The following is an 18,399-nucleotide window of genomic DNA, read 5'->3' on the forward strand; positions in this document are numbered from 1 at the left end:
ATGTGATTAATTAAGTCTACAAAACACAGTTACACACACACACATGGACACATGGGGAGCAGCACAAACACCAAATGTTTATGCACTAAAAAATATTGGTCCATCTTACACACACGCACACACAATGTTGGGACAAGCTTACACACATGAACACACAAAGAAAGTGAAGCACACGCATGCACGCACACAAGAAAACATGCACACACATTCGAGAGACGGCAGAAGAAGGAGAAGAATCAGCCTAGGACGGAGACAAGTTGCATTTATCTTCTGCATGCCAGCCTGCTGCGTGTGTGCGTGGGAGTATTGGTCCCCTTGGATGAGCACACGCGGCTGAGGATGCAGCTGGGAGCATGAGTTCTGACAGAGAGGAGTATGACATGGTCTGTCAGAGAGCTGTGACCCTAATTGTTGACCTCTGCCTGCACAACAGCACATCGTTGGATCAGGACACCTGTCAGGATTTCCTTTTCCTATTGTCTGGCCACAGCTCTGACCACAAAGAACCGGGTGAGTAATATCATTAGCTCCTGATGTGCACTGGTTGTAAGGCAGTTTGTATGGCTCCATGCTCATTTGTTTCCAAGAGCAGAGCTAATAGTAATGGATTTTGTTTGTGAATGCTTTTCTGTCATGCAAAAGTCGAAGAAAGCAGCAATCTGCTTAAACATGTGCTTGTCCTTTTCTATTTATTTCCCACATGTATGCTCAGAGATAGTTACTCGGACAGGGCTTTCACTGAACACTCGTGGCCATTTATATATCCTTAATGAGTTTTTGTGACCTCAGGGCAACGGGGAGCAAAAGGTTTATAACAACAAAACAAATTCCCATTGACTCATCAGTTTGCTCCAGAAGGCAGAGTTTCTTTACTGTAATGGATAAGCCTTAAGACTGAGTGATGCCCGGTGATGTCCTGAGCACAACAGCTTACTATCAAAATAAAATAAAAACATTTTCAGGCATGTGTGGTTTATGCCTCTAAATATAAATCTGAACACATGTAACTGCAGCTTGTGGAGAAGCAGGATAGTCGTGCGTTTAATCTGTACGGCAAAGTTTCGACATAATAAAAAAGGGGATTTTTGACTTATTCATGAGGGCTGATTTACACATCTGTTGCAGCCTTGTGCATCTGTTGCTCTTGCACTTGTAGTGGGCTTCTCCCTCTTTAAAGGAATAATCCCTCTCTTCAAATATATTTTAAATGCAGCAGCTCGACAACAGGCTCCAGCATTTGTGTGTATTTTTTCCCTGCTACAAATTCTAGTCATGAGAATTTGCAGTTCAATCTAGCAAATATTGCATGAGTTTTCTAAAAGCGGGGGAAGCTTGATTTAATTTACTTACACTGCAGATAACACTGTCAAATGCACCAGGGTGTTTGAAGGATTTGTTGCTTTATAGATTTAGAAAGGCAGACTTCCCTGAGGTCTCACTGTGTGAAGATTTTTAGTAAATGGGATTTAAATGTTAAATGTCTGTGTACAACATGAAGAGTGACACGATTTATACACTTTTACAGAATAATTTGCATGAAAAATGAAGCAAATTCAAGCTACAGAAGAACAGATTGTTTAAAATAGGAAGTCTATCAGGACACTATTTCGCCGCCAATTTCCATTAACTGTTGCATATTGTTTATCCATAACCCCAATTTGGATTCTTTTTTATAATCCATCTGATTTCATGTTCCCTTTTCTAACCAGAGAGTTTTCTTGCAAGTTCACATGCACTGCATTGAGCTTTCTGTGTTTGACAGAAAAAAAAAGAGTCTTTAGATTCGTCAGCAGGTGCAGAGCAAAGAGGAAATGTTATTTGTTGCTGCTTTTATGGAAGATGGGCCCCTGCTCAAAGAGTGCATGTCACACCAATCCTGACCAAATCCACTGTCACCTCACATCATCCTCAGCAGAGAAATTGAACGTACATCACAGTGCCACTGGCATCTACTACCGAGCTGTGGGGACATTACATGCCATTGCATGTTATGTGGCCATTGATGCAAATTCCTTCTGCCACAAGGAAGCTAAAGACAAGCTGCTTCTGATAGTGTTGGAGGATGTGTAGGTTGGGGTTGAAGAAAAGGTCTTGTTTCACGTATTTTTGTGCAACACTGATTACAGCAGAAAGAGAGATTTGAGTTTTTATTCATCAAAATGACTTACAATGCAGGATCGTAATAAAACTGACATTTAAATAAAAGATTTTATAGGTTTAGACTGAAGTGACAACTTATTCATCACAAATCACAGCAAATAAAAAATTACACATATTACTACCATGTAATTGCCAAAACACATTTGTTCATTCAATTTAGTTTTTTCAGCTTTTGTTATATAGCACCAAAATCCATACAAAGCACACACTCCAAGGCACTTTATATTATAAGGCGAAGATCCTACAATGACATGGAGAAAACTCCAAGGGTCCCCCATAAGCATGCAGTTGGCGACAGTAGGAAGGAAAAACTCTTCTTTGATGGGAAGAATCCTACATTGTGAAAGAGAGCTAGAAATGAATAAAAACTAATTAAACACACAGAGTATAAACACATAATCAGTGAAAAAAGATGAGTGAAGATGAAATACTCCAGCAGTCTAGAGCTATTGGAACAAAGCTAATGGAGGGTTCAGGGTCACCTGATCCAGTGTGAATCCAAACTGGGAGCTGGCTTTACAGAAGAGGGGTCAGGCAGCTGAAGGCTCTGCTACCCATTCTACTTCTAAATAGCCTAAGTACCACATGTAAGGTACTGTAATGAAATCAAACAGAGATCACAATTTAGTTTTGCTAACAAATCAGTTGATAGCCTGATTTTTATTTTGTTTTTGACATATTTGTTCCAATTTGTAAGAAAATAGGAATGTTTTTTGTTTGTTTTTGTTTTTTCTGTGAATTGCTCTTCTTATTTTAACTCAATTATTCCATTTCTTAATTGATCAGTAAATTAAATACACACAAAAACACATAAGGCTGATTTTAAAAGTGCTACGACTTGTCATATTGGGGCGGCAGTGTTTGAGCCTTCACAAACAGTACTGAGAAATGCTATTGTTTGAAAAAACGTGCATTTTTTAAAGTGCAGGGGCATGTTTACAATTTTGCTGCATCACCTCTTTTTAGAAACCTCTGTTCTTCATAACTGTGGAGATCAGCTGGTTTATTTTTAAAAGCAAAATTTCGCTTCCCAGTCTTTTTCTTCGGTATTAGATCTCTTCTTTCTTCATGTTTTTAATAGTTATTGTGTCTGTGAAGGTTCTCAATCATCCAGGTCATGGTACTTTAAAGCGCTTGGAAAGAAAAGCTTCCTGACTTGTTTTCTTGAAGATGTTTCACCTCTCGTCCAAGAAGCTTCTTCAGTTCTGGGGTCAAATGGTGGAGATTTAAGCCCTGTGGGAGTGTCCCCCTAAGAGGGACAATGGACCCCCTAATGATCCTCTACCTAATCACACGAGCCAAGGTGTGAAAACGGGTGTAGGTCACAATCAGTGATGGTGATGGTAATAGTTATTGTGAATAATATACCATTTCCAAAAAGGACCACACACCACATACGTTTTTCACCTCAGCTTAGCCCATCTTAACTGATCTATGGACAAGGGACAGCAGCTGGTTTTGGATCTTTATGTTTTTTATGTAATTGCATGGTAGAGTTTTAACTTATATTTGTTGAAACAAACACACTGTGTTTACACTCAGCGGTTTTTAGAAGTGTTCCTGTGCTCACACAGTAATTTCCAGTGCAGAATCATGTTTATGTTTAACCCAGTTCTGTCTGAGGGCCCAAAGATTCACTCTTGGTTTACAGCCTTTTCCCTGGGTTTCTCTGGGTTCTCTGAAACTTTAGATAACATTACATACCACAAATGAGAACCACGAGAAACCTAAGTTGCTGAACCCTTCCCCATCTTTACTTTAGACAAATTCAGCCTCTCTGGGATGATTTTTATAAACATTCATGTAACCTGTTCATCTAATAAGCTAACTGAAAGTGAGATGTTGTACCAGGTGTCTTTTTAACATAAGGAAATGTATTGGTTGTCAGCCCCTGTACAGACTTTTGGGAAAATATCAAATTCAAACTTAGGATACATTTTTCTAATTTCTCCGATTTCTATCTGCTTTTATTTTCATACACAGATTATACGACTAATCACATCTTTAACTGGAAAAAACTGAGCATAACCTGAAAATTTGTAAAAACGGTGGATATTTTTCATTTAACTTTTCATTTAACATTTCACACATCTTCATCTCACCATTTAAGGAAATATGAGAACTGAAAAAATGAATCTTTTTTCTCCCCTGTGTGCAGTCCAAAAAAGGGCACATTTGGCTTGCAGCTGTTTGAAAATATCTGCAGCTATCATGCTCACAGCAGCAAAGCCATTTCACTAGAGCAAATTTCCCTCTAAGTCCCCCGCTGTCAGCTGAGCGTCCCTTCAACAGATTCAAACAGATTATGATAAAATAAGAACGACTAATTAGAAAGTCTGAGACTCCAGTTCCCCTGTCCTGATGTGACTGGGAGATAATATGCCATTTTCTTTATTGACCAGTTTGTTGACTCTTAAGCTGGCTGATAATATCCCAAACAATGCTGGGTATTGGTCTGGATGCACCTGCTGTGAAAACCAGCACATGACTTTTTAAACGAGATAAATTAAAAGTCAGATCAGAGTCTCACACTCTGCTGAGTGAACATTTCCCACTAATCAGCTGCCTGCCTTAGATATTGATATTCACTCCAGAGCCCTGATTCAGGTTACAAAGCATAACCCTTAAGCCTTTGTAGCCCCTAAATGGACGAATGCACCTTCACTCATCCTCATTACTAATTCCACTGTCATTATCAGCGCACTTTCAGGTGTGTGGGCTTGAATTGACGAGGCTTACTTTTTATCATGTTATTTCTCACACGGCTGTCTCATCTTGAGGTTTATTAAGCAAGACCTCGGCTGGCAGAGGACATTAGCATCAGTAGATCATTCATTTAGTTCCCAGTGGCCTGCTCCTCTCTGCCTGTGATATTTGCAGGGATGGTGCATTGCAGGTTGATTCCAAAACAGAAAAACAAGAACATCAAATTAACTGCTCTGTGGAGATTAGAACCCCAGCCGAACCAGCGTGCCTTTCAATAATTCATACCCCCTGTATACTGTCTCGGTGTATTATTGATACAACATTTCACTGTAGACCACAAAAGAAGGCTGGAGACAGCGTCTGTTCCTGTTGTGAGAGATAACACTGGGGAAAATGTCTGTCTCAGCTGTCAGGAAAAGACCAAACGCCAGTCCTCAAAGGCTCGTGTCTTTACTGCTGTAATCATTAGAATAATAAAACATTTTTTTCATAGCTCGCACTATCCGCTTGTAACCCCTCCTTTGCACTTTGAAGTCTAAGGAGACATAATGCAATGGTCTTTGGTTTGCCTGTGGTTAAAATCACACAGACATGGCACAACACTGGCAGCGGGTCAGTGAGCCTTTTCAGTATGTGGAGGAAATAATGACTGGCGATGTGGAACACATTTTTCATTAAAATTAATGCACTAAAGACAGAAGTCAAACACTGGCTTGAATACCAATCAAGGAGTCTGTGAAAAGCATTGTAAATGAGAATGCCTTCATCTCTTTCTCGGAAGGCTTCTTCTGAGTTTCCCTCCCCAGCTTTTTTTTTTTAAAGCTCGATGGCAACTGGGATGACCCTGAAGGTGCTCATTTCAAGTGATGTTTTAAGCTCCCCAGATGAACAGCTGTGGCACTATTATGAATGTGAATCTATCTCCATTAATAAATGATCAGAATCCTTCTTCTGGGACTCTGTAGCACAGAGAACTCCAACAGCTTTCATTTACCTTTGTGGAAGTGTTTCATGGTGCTCTCCCTTACAAAATGCATCAGTGTCATTAATGACAAAAGGTTTTAGAGGATGAGTAATGCAGAAACCTGCTGTGAGTTTCTCAGGTTAGCATCCACTGAGGTATTGAGCAGTAACATTGGTTTATTGATTAAAGAATCAGGCCCCAAGTGGGCGCAGTGGTGAGAGGCTCACAGGATGAGGCGAGACACAACACAGGATGAGAAAATCTTTCTTTTTTTTTTGTACATCCCTTTTGCCCCACTGAAGCTTAACGTTCTACCACAAGCTGGCACAAATATACAGCAACTGAGCACTAACTGACAGTTCGCTAAGCCTCACGACTGCTGCTGCCTGTCAGGCTTTCTGTTTTTCGCACAGGGAGAATTTACCAACAAAATTCATCTTCGCTTTTTTAACCAACAGTCCCAGATTTCAGACAGAGGTGGGTAAAAGCAGGCATATTTCACAACTGTCACAAGGTAGATAAGCTAATGTGATTCTGCACACCACCTCCTCATCACCAAGCTGCAGGCAGACACCGTTAGCCACTTGCTAGAGACGACAGTGAAGCAGCTAGCAGCTGAGGAGTCAGGTCAACTTAAAGGGTGAGGATAAGTCAGCGGTGTGAGTCAATCACTTCTGGTCAAAAGTGTGCTCCTACCTCTTTTTTGAAATTCAAGCCTGGAGTGTGAGTGATTTTAAGGCGGCGTGAGCTGTTACGTCACATCGGCGATTCAAATTAAATATGCTTGGAAGCTACATCGAGGTTTTTCCGACTGACAATCCGACTCTGCGCCTCTGAGGGGGCCGTCCTATTATACGTTCTTACATCTCTAGCTGCGCTCATTACTCCCAGATAAACATGTAGCATAAGGAAATTTGCATTATTCATTAGATTGTTCCGATTGGATCAGAGTCAAACGTCATGAATAATGATAATCGAATGTAAATAGCTTCCGAAATAAGCTGCTGGGGGGACAGATGCGAATCTGGACTGTAAAAAAAGATGGATTTAAAGACACTTTTGGCAAATAAAATGTCAAATGTGCAATATATTAGCAAAGATTTCCCAAAGGCTAAAATACCACAGTACCAAGCCAAGGATGGAGGGCTACACAAGAGAATATGTGCATCAAGCACTGTTTGTAAATTTAATGTGTCATTGTAATGATATTTATAGTCTTGGTGAAGTCTTGAACTCCTGGTGAAGTGACATTTTCTAAGGTGTACTGGTCAAATTTACAAAGGTTTAGCCTGCTGTGTGGTCTTGTTCCAAGCACCTTAAGATGACACAGGATGACATGAAGTGGATGAAAGAAATTTCCAGTTGTGCAATTCTTTGGGTCTGCGGACCAGTCACACTTTGTGAATGCTGGTCTTAAAACAATAACTCTGAGAAGTGAACTTCCAGATTTGCTAACATGTTGCGCCTGCACAATCTGAATTTTTATATTAAAAAAAGATTATTGTCTGTATTTACAAAGACAGCACAGTGAACAGATTAACTCTTTCTTTGCAATAACCCTCCTTCATATGTTTTTGCACATGTTGTTTTCAGCACTGTGGCAGAAATACAACATCCTGCACAACTGGGGTTCAAAACCACAAGGCAGAGGAAAGAGGATGTTAACTTTGAACCCTATCCTGAAAATAGTAAAGCCTTGGCTGGATGATACAGTATTACAGATCTAAAATCTAACTGGTACTTTAAACTTTTATACCTGACTCCTTCTCATTGACACACACATCTCCAACTCTTTCACACGCTTAAAGCATGCGTGAAAAATCCTGCAAAGTGAATGTGTTAATTGCTAATAATAGTGAGTAGTTTTTTAAAGGCTACACTTTTACTCCACAGAGCAGTTTGCTAGTTACCAGAGCGTGGTAACAAACATGTTGGCTATGTCAGCATAAAAAAGCGGTCGGGTATTGCGAGACGATCTAAATTCTTTGCAGAAGCTAAGAGAGAGAAAATCCTGTTGTTCTTGTCTTACTTTCTCTCTTTGTTTTGCTTCGTTTGACTCTTGCCTCGCAGATGTCAAGCCCTGCTTGTTTCCATCTTCTTTCCTAACTGAGCCTCAAGTATCTCATCTCTCTCAAAGTTTCACTGGCTGGTTCGGTTCATGTTGCTGTTTTGTCATAATGGCTGTTGAGCTGTCTGTCACGGTGAAAGCTTCGGGTGTGTGGGGCCGACACTCCTGTCACGGGTAGTGTCTACACCATCAACCACTGGCAGGGTTGATGGTGTAGACTCAGACATGGGGGCCTGTACACTTCATCACACAAATTAATGTGCAGGCTTGCTGGGTATCGCTAAACGGCTGAACTCAGTAAACACGATTGTTCCAGAAAATAAAGTCAGAAGTGAGAATAAAGGCACACGGAAAATTGGAGGGATGTTATCGAAAGACGTTTTTGTTTTTAACGTGCATATTTCTAACCTGTCTATGATTGTCATTACAGCCCAAGGTAGTCCATTACAGTAAACCACTACACCAAAATATTAGCCCACACAGCCTACTGTTCAACAGTTTTACACGACCTTTAGATAACTTTCCTAAGTGAAGTTATCACTCAGCACACAGAAACAGTTTGCATATTTCAGAACTTTTGTTGAGCTGTCTGAAAAGTTGCATTTGAAACTACCTGCCACATAAAAGTAACCAAGGCTATGCTTCCCTTCTGCTGAACTAGCAAGATGGCTAGATGCTAAGGACAAGAAGGCTTCTGCAGCCACAACTTTACTGATATCTGTGTGCAGGAACTCACGAAAGAGAGAGAAAAACAAAAATAAAAGGATGTGTGAGGAGTGTCATTATTTGCTGATTTATTGAATGAGTATCTCAATAGTGTCAGCTCTAAGACATGCAGACTGCACAGAATCACAGGATAAATCTGATGTTTTCTTGTTCCGACCATAAGAATGCCTGTAAACAATAAAAACCTCTCCTTTTCATATGGAAAAGAAATAGAAAAAACTTATAAAAGACTTGCATAAGATATGGCCTACTTCATATAGTGAATCATATAAGGCTTATATGATTTACTCATGAAAGTGGCCACTTTCTCATTACTTTCATATATTGTTTTAGGAAGTATCCAAAACATAAAAGTTTCATTTATATAATTTTTCCAGGGATCTCTGTTTTCACTCTTGTATGCTTTTCATACAAGTTTCACACAAGACAGATACAAACTTTATAAGATTTATATATATATATCTGTTCCATATAGGGACTTTCACTGGATTAAAAGCAGATACCTGAGGCTCCATTTATTTACATTTATTTGTCTGTGTATAACTTTACAGCTTATCAATGATAATAATGATAATAAAAATGTTAAAAAATGTAATTAATTTGCTCCCATATGGCCATAATTGAATAATTGAAATAGACTTGAAATGTGCAATTTCATTTGTATTTTTATTTTTTATTTTTATTCCTATTTATTCTATTTATTCTATTTATCCCCTTTGTATATTTTATTTATATATGTCTCTGTATTTATATATGTGTATATATATATATATATAATATTCTGTAACTCTGTAACTTCTGTCGGTGCTGTGCTTTTTTGGAAACCGAATTTCCCAGAGGAACCCACCCGAGGGATTAATAAAGTTTTATCTTATCTTATCTTATCTTATCTTATAAAATATGTATTTCAGTAGGCTTAATCACAGTAGTGTCTGTCTGCCACTGTGGCTCTGGATATTCATAAATCTGTAAGTTATAGTGTAACAAAGTGTCATTTTTTTGGTTAGGTCAAAATTAATTAACGTTTATCTTCAAAACAATTTTATAAACAGTGCAGTGCTTCAAACGTACACAGAGGGGTCAGGTTTTGGCCCACATTTGCTTTCAGAAGTGCTTGAATTGTCCATGCCATAGATTCAAAGGACACATTATCCTGAGAGTTTAGCCAATATTGACACGATAGTATCACACAGATGTTGCAGACCTTTCTTTTTCACACCAGTGTTATGAATTTCCTGTTCCACCGCATCTCAAAGCTGCTCTATTGGACTGAGCTCTGATGTCTGTGGAGGGTATTTGAGGGCAGCAAAATCAATGTCACATTCAAGAAACTAGTTTGAGATGGCATTTGACATTGTGACACGGTGCGTTATCTTTCTGGAAGCAGCCAACAGAACATCGGTACACTGTAGCCATAAAGGAATAGATAAAGTGAGCAATAATACTCAGGTAGGTGGTGGTTAAATGATGTTCAGTTGGTGCTAAAGAGGCCAAAGTGTGCCAAGAACCCTACCCCTACATCACTCCACCAGAAGCAGCCTTAACCATTAATTAATCCTCACTCTACCAACTGATGTTGCAACGGAAATTGAAACTCATCAGACCTGGTAACATTTTTTACAATCTTCTATAATCTGTTTCTGAGATAGTTACACAAACAACCATGTCATAGTCAAAGTAGCGTAAATCACCTTTCAGCAGAGTGTCTCAAGCTGCAAATGATACCAAATGCACTGAACTGCAGGCACGTGACTGGCTGATCATATTTGTGTGAATGAACAGCTAAGCAAGTTAACCTAATAAAGTGACTGGGGAGTGCAATTCTGCACAGTTTAGAACCAGACTTGGTTGACATTAATGTTTGTATTGATAAGTTATGGGTATGATTTTACATAGCTTGACAACTGCAGAATGAATCTGATTATATCTTCTTCCCACCATAAAAATTCCTGCAAACATTACTTGAAAATTACAAAAACAATGTTTATGTTTATATGCAACAATTAGCTCAACAAAGCTGCATAACTTCAAATATGTACTGGGTTAAAACAAAATACCCGAGGGTCCATCTGTTTGACTCTGTATAACTCTCCACATCTCAAAGAATGACACTTAGCTCAAAGGCACGTCTTCATTTAGGCCTTCAGTAGTATTATTAACACATTTTAGATACTTTGTCCCCATGTTGTTACATAATGTGTTTTTTACTATGTTTAATCACAAAAGTGTGTGGCTGCCACTATGGATCTGTATATTCATGAAGATATACAATAGGATTGGAGCATAATAAAAGGTGTCAATGTTTTATTCACAGAGGTCAAAATGAATTAATAATCCTCATCTGACAACCAGTTGTAGAGTACAGCACTTAAATGGAAATATATAAACACTGTAGGTTTTAGAAATAGTTTGTACTGTAGTTCCACAGAAATCTGTCACTTTTTACAAATCTACTCTTTCCATATTTCACTGGGAAACTTTTACTTTTTACTCCACTGAATTTCAAAAGTCTGTTTAAATAAAATTTGTCTCAATACATCAGATAAGATAAGATATCACTTTATTGTTCCAGCGTCTGAAATATGAGAATTTGTTGCTTTGTAAAGTAGAGTGATTTCTTTGTCATGGTCTTTATTGTTTTAACATTCGGTAAAGGGAAGAACATGAATATTCTGAAACTTGTTCTCTCAGATGCATATAGACAGAGAAATAAAATAGTCTTGACTTGCTTTGGAATTCAACAGGATTACACTGCTGATTTCAACACTGGTCTGATCTTTGAGTAACGAATATAGACAACCTGAGTAAACCAATAAAATGCAAGCATTTGCATTTGACGTGTCTTTATTGACCTGAGTGGTAGCTAGAAAATGTAGTGCTTTGCCTTCACAGGCTTGCAAAAAGCAAAATGTTCCATTCAGTCATGTGTCATATTTATGATCAATCCTAAAGCTTCCAGCAGAACATTGCAATAAAGTGTCAAAGGTCGAATTCTAAGCAAGGATTTTCAGCATCAAATTATTCTCAGGCTGAAGGTTGACACAGCAAGGTGCGTGCCAATGCTGTTTCACTGGTACCCAAAGGAGATTCAAGCAGACCAAATGTGAGCACACCATCAGATCAATACATCGAGCTTTGCTTACCCAGGGGATAGAAAAACATCTTCATCGCAGGAAGATAGTTTGCTAAATAAAGAACACGAGCAGTCGGTATATACTTTGGGTAGGACAAAGCAGCAACTCAGAACTGGAAAAAAGGGTTCTTTGTTCTTATGAATCCAAGTTAGATGTCACAAGAAGGTAAGCAGGATGCTGCAATAAATCAAATCTACAGTAAAACACGGTGGAAATATTGAAGCCTCGGGGTGTTTTGTTTCTCTGGAGTTGGACTCCAGCACTGAATCTACTCCACTTTATCCACACAGAAGTAACACTGTGGGGGAAAGTTTATATTATTGGAGGATATTAAACACAAACACACCTCAAGACTTTTTAGACTTCCACTAATTCTTCAGATGACCAACGTGTGCTGACTTTAATCCTTTGCTGTCACCAAGATTAACATTACAATTGTTCCATTGAAGACTAAGAACACTGGGGTTTCACAGTGTTGTGAAGTCTTGTAAAGTCCCTGTAGTGCCTTAGTGCTGCTGTTAAAGCAAATGATGGGAAAATAAGTACTAGTATAGCCTCAAATTTTAGCTTTAAATTCATGTGGGAGAAGCTCAGAGTAGAGCTGCTACTCTTCCACACTGGCAGGTGACTCCTGCATCTGATTAGGATGCATCCTGGGTCAGGAGAAATTATATCTCTTGGCTGGTTTGGAAAAGTGTTACTTTTCCCCTGGATGAGCTTAGTAAGTGCCCAGAGAGAGAAATGGGTCTGGGCGTCTCTGCATAGACTGCTGCTCTTGCTACTCGGATAAGCGGCAGGGGATGGATGTCTATTCAAACTGTTTGTGTGTGTGTATTGTGGGATTTTTTTATAAACATATCTGCACAAATTGAATGCCACTGAAATGCTGCTATCGCCCTGTCTTACTTACTCTGTTAGTGTTTGGAAACTGAGTTGTATGGATCTCTTAGTGCCAAAATAGTGTTGTTGTTCTCACACGTGTCATGTTTGACCAGAAGAGGTCCAGTCAACACCAGGGTGTGAGCTTCTGCCTGTGGGTGCAGGATGTGAGATGTTTTTTTTCCCTCTACTAAAATTGTAACCACCCACAGGCAACGAGACAGTAATGAGGAGGAGGTTTACTACATTAAAACTTTACTCACTAATTAGATAGACGTTGCATGCATGGGAGACTAAATTAAATACAAATGCTTAAGGGACAAACCAAGGGTGTAATGAGCATGCAACACAGCATTGTATCATACTATGATGCCAGCAGCATGATGAATTCTGCCATCGTGTATTATGACATTGATGGAAGATGTTTTTCTTGATTTATTTTAAGGTTCAGCCAAAGGGGAAGGGCACCATGTTATATATTAGTCAGTAAAGTCATCCACTACACAATGTGTAGAATATCTTCTTTATTTTTCTTTTTTTTTTTTAGCTTGTAAACTCTTTTGTATAAATCCTGTTTGTGAGCTGCCTGAAAAAGTGTTAGTCAGTAGACCTAGAACATATGGTGCCGTAGGCCCTCCATCCATTCAGACTGTATCTTTCCCATTTCCTGGAATCTCTGCTGCTTCCTATATTTTGTGTTTTCACTTATACTGCCATTAACAACCCCCTGAGGTAACATGACCCACAAGAAGCACAATCAGGGAGATGGGGGAAGGACAAATTGAATAACAACCTCATGACAAAAGACACAAAGACAGCGAAAAAGGTTGTCTGTGTGTGCGCGCTCATGTAGATTTGTGAGCATGTGAGTGTGTGCAGCTATATGTGTGCTTTTTTTGTGGGTAAGCAGGGTCACGCTGTTTGCAGAAGATGAGGCTTTTGAACAGGGGGGTGATCATGTTTCATTAAACTGTAGATAAAATTCGATTTTTTCTTCTTTTCTCAGAACGAGGAAATAGAGCTGCAATTTGAGGTTGGTTGTGACATTTCATCCTGTGATTATATTAGCACCCTCTGCAAAGCAGCCACTGCATGGCTTGAAATGATGTTACCTAAGCTGACAAGAATTGATGGGATGACCTTACAGCTTGTCCACCGGTGGAAAATTGCTCCGTGGTTTCGCTGTGAAACAGTGGAGATGTGAAAAAGCCATGTAGAACTGTTGCATTTTTATCTCTCATATTACATCAGTGGAGCAACATCAGACTGACGTGCAGGAGATCAGAGCGGTAACACGTTCTTAGAAAAACCTCCAAAACATGAAGAAAATCTGTCTTATGCGAAACATACAGTGGAATACACAGCAGATTGAATTTTTGACGTACAGCCAAATAACAAAGTAGATACACATGCTCTAGGGGCCTTGTTTCATTATTCATCAACACATGCATCCATTAAATCTGCATAACTCATTTATTTGGCAGATGCAGTATGAAATGCCCACATATAGATTATATTGTATGACAAAATTACTTGAAATGGATTAGTTTTGAGGCAGAGCTGGAAGGTTCTCCCAGAAAACAGGGTAATAACAAATGTGTGGAAATGCAAATAGAGAAAAGGAAACTTTTCGGAGAAATAAATAATTCTGACAGAAGCTCAAACAGGTGAGTCCCAACTTCTGAGATGCATTTTTAAAGTTTTAGATAGAAGTATAAAATACAGACCTTTAAAATAAGCTTAATATCACTCATCACTAATTTTTCTCTTTTGCATGTTTCAGATCATCAAACAAATATTAATATTAGGCAAAGAATTTTTCTTTTTTAATGTAAAGTGAAGCATTCCCAGTATAAGTGTCATAAAAATGTATCTAGCCTAATGCAGGTTGTTTGTTTCATGAATAAGAAACTAATGAAAAAAATGTATTTTTGGTTTATAGGTGCTCCGATTACTTTTTGGGCAACATGAATCCCAGTTTCACTAGTAGCCTACCTTGTGCAGCCATATGTAAAAAAAAAATCATTTCACAGCCCAGTGCTGTTTCTTGGGGTTTGTTGTGCGCCTGACTGTGCCAACGTATATTCATCTCGATGTACTCTACTTCTAATACTTACAGTACATAACAGCAATGGATGAAAATGTGCTGCAATTCTCATTTTCTTCCACAGACTAATTTAATAGTGAACTGAGACTGCATTTCAGCAAAATGCTTTTCAAATGCTACATGTTACATGGATCAAATCAAAGGCTCCTTGAATGTGACTGGTCAGCAGGAATCAATATACAGAAAAAAGAAAAGCTTCCAGTCCTGCAAACATATTCTTTAATACTTGCGTACATTCATATGCAGATGTCTGTTTATAGAAATGAATATGTAAGTGACAATGCAGTTCCTCAAATGGCCACAAGAGGCTCACTCTAGAATTGATGTCATGATTTTACAATCAGTTACGAAAAGACTGCCCTGTTAAAAAGTACAACACGAACTACATGTTTACAAGTACGTTCAAAATAGGTCAGCCTGTGGGACTCTGTGGACATCTCTTCTGTAGAGGAAGAGGTATCATCAAGATGGTTTTTGGTAAATGTGAGATGAGCCTTTGTGTTCCCTTTGGTCAGCAGAGGTTTTCTACTTGAAATCTCTTGTTGTTCTGGGTTCTTTTGTTCTTAGAGTAATTCTGGTCGCCCGGTCACTCCTGGGAAGGCTCATCATTGTTCCAAGTTTTCTCCATGTGTGTATGTGGCTCTGAGTGTGGTTCACTGCAGTCCCAAAACCTCAGAAATGGCTTTGTAACCCTTTCCAGACTTTTAGATGTCAGTGACATCTTTATTTCTCAGGTGTTTCTTTAGCTCGTGGCATGATGTGTTGCTTTTTGAGTTCTTTTAGCCTGCTTCACTTTGTCAGACAGATTCTATTTAAGTGATTCCTTGATTCAAGAGGTCTACCAGTAATCAGGCCTGAGTGTGTTCAGTGTAGCTGAACTCAGTTTTCCAAAAAAAAACACTTTTAATGAGAGTTAATTTATGATTTAACAAAAGGGGCAATTCGTTTTTCACACCACTGTATCTTTTGGCTGGCTTGGGAACGCCTTGGTGTTCCCCTGGACAAGCTGGAGGAAGTGGCTGGGACGAGGGAGGTTTGGGATCCTCTGCTTAGGCTGCAGCCCTGGATATGCGGAAAACAGATGGTCAGCAGACACTGTCTGTAATAGCTAATCATGCTGTCTTAGGCCTAACATCCCCTAATTTGAGTAACTGAACTGGAACTGCTGATAGAGCTGTTGGTACTTTTGAAGTACCAAAGGTGCTAATCAGCAAGTGCTACTACTGTACATGCTACAGTATTGTTGGTCTGTTCGGTCATGCTTTTAGCTGTGAAATTAAAATGATATGCTTGATTAGTTGATGAATTTTAACCTGTTAATGAAACTGTGATTAAAGATGTAAGAGTCTGAAGAAGTACTTTGTTGATTTGTTTAATTTATGCTCTTGTCACTTGGCCTGTGGTTTGAAAAGAAGAACAACCAAAACATTCCAGGTCCCTTTGGACTCTTTTTACAGTAACATATTGCTAATACTTGGAGGATCTGTTGATTTTAAGCATTTTTGAGTTGCTGTAAGTTGATTTAGTACTTACAGTTTATTTCCTGGAATGGGAGGAGGTATGACTACGTAGGCAGGCTTTGCAGCTCTTCTCGAGACCGATTCTGTTATGCAATGGAGGCTGTGCTGCGAGGTGTTCAACTGAAATGGGGTGTGACCCCATAAAGAGTCTTCCCTCATCCGCTTTAGTCAGTTGCTTTGCTTAGTTGTCACCTTCAAGTTGAAGATTCACAGTATTTATTCCCAGATTTATTCATAGCTTGCACTATAAAGATACTGCACTAATCAACTGGTGTAAAGTAAAAAAGGATACAGGGCCCTTCATCTCTGCCATCACATCTCTCATGTCACAGGGACACTGACTATGGCCATGTTTTACATAAAGTCCATAATTGCTTCCCAGGAAAGGTGTCATAGATATATGTCTATAAAATAGTTGATTACATGGACACTGGTAATATTATATTAATTATTCTCTCTTAGATAACAATTAAGTATACCAGTGTTGTAATATGAAACAGGTTAAAAGTGTTGAGTATTACAGAAGTGAGACACCTGATTTTACAAGCTATCAGTGATGACCTGGGGGTCATTTATGGAAATTTCACTCTGTAAATATATTTTACAGATGGTAATTTTCCCCCCGGTAGAGCATAACCCCTTCTATGACAAGCTAATCCCCAGCCAAGTGTGTAATTAAGAACAGCATTAGATATGCTGGGAACGTACCACACGTGTGTGACATGACGGTGAAGCGGCGGCCTGTGTCACCAGTGTGGTAACTAATCACCCGTCACTGGCTGTTACTGACCAAACACGCTCACTGATGCATTCAATGAGCTAAGTCTGATGAAGACGGAAGATGAGCATTACTAGCGTAGAGCATCATTATTAAGCATTACCCCTGACAGTAACATGTGATGTCTGTCACATGGACGCAGATTCATCTACATGAGACTGCGACACACCATGTCATTTAAATGTAACAGCAAGGCCGGAGGGAATAGTCAAGGTTTGGAGCCTGCGGCGCAAACCAGCTTTTGTACTGCTGGATCCATATCACATCACATCATACTCGCTTCAGTGTAGCAGAAATGGCAGGTATATCTGAGGGTATGTAAGGGAAATTCTACTCAGCAGTCCTTCCAACAATGATCTTTTGAGTCTTTTAAAAAATTAAACCACAACCTGATTCGAAGAAACAAATTTTAAAAGACAGGGTTTCGTTTTGTTTTTTGATGATCGGATGAATAACGCTGAAGATAAATCTTCTTGTATATAAGCACACTGATGCTTTTTATGCTGTGCCAAAGTGCCCGCAGACCACACAGCAAAGCCAGTAAATCCCCTCATGCTGCCTTCAGTACTCAAACATCCTACTTATAAACTCACCAAACTGACTACAATTCTGTTTTCCCTTCTTTTCTTCACAGATAACGACATAGCATATTTATGCCAACTGTTTTGTAAACACTTCACTGCTGCTATCAATGTCTTCTGTCCTGTCTAATGCTTGTTTTTTTTAGTTTTTACACATTGTCATTTGCTTTCATTTTGTTTGTTATTGCTTCAGATTGGCTTGTTTTGTTCTGTCGCATTGCATTAATAATAGACACATAAAGCTGATACGGTGTGTGTTAGCAGACACTTGTGTATACACACACCCAGCAGGCACAGATACAGGCGCTTGAATTATTGGCCCACTCATCACAGGTCTTTAATTGCAACGGCAGCTTCAGTCATGGTGGTCCATTACTAGCTAAACATACACAACTCTCAGTCAGAGAAACACTGAAAATAATATCACATGTGCACTAAAACAACAAACTAAACACAAACTGCTAATTCAACTTCCATCTTTAACAGTCCCATCACTCCTTATGCCATCAGATGACAATCCTTTCCAATTACTATACATAAAATAAATCTTTCCTCACCACCTCTATGGGATGGGAGTTTTAAATTACTGGGATGCAGTTATCATTAACCTACATCAAACCATCCATTCATTTTCTGAACTGCTTATCCGATTCAGTGTAGTGGGAGAGGTTGGAGCCTTTACCAGCTCTAAAGGGGGCAAGAGGATATGCCACCGGTTCATCATGAAGCTAATACACAGTGCAATCACTCATTTTTGCAGCATTTAAACTTAACCT

The 18,399-nt window shown here is 39.1% G+C and overlaps 1 protein-coding gene across 1 annotated transcript in view; it reads left to right on the forward strand.

Moving 5' to 3' along the window:
• The first annotated feature begins 327 nt into the window (after window positions 1–327).
• syt6a (synaptotagmin VIa) overlaps window positions 328–18,399 on the forward strand; it is an 81,929-nt gene continuing 63,857 nt past the window's right edge. The window contains exon 1 of the mRNA XM_040038025.1: window positions 328–510. Coding sequence (XP_039893959.1) covers window positions 354–510 — 157 coding nt within the window. The 5' untranslated portion in view covers window positions 328–353. The remainder of the gene's footprint in view (window positions 511–18,399) is intronic.

Source organism: Simochromis diagramma, unplaced genomic scaffold (assembly GCF_900408965.1).
Source record: "Simochromis diagramma unplaced genomic scaffold, fSimDia1.1 OVJJ01000061.1, whole genome shotgun sequence".
Lineage (NCBI taxonomy): Eukaryota > Metazoa > Chordata > Actinopteri > Cichliformes > Cichlidae > Simochromis > Simochromis diagramma.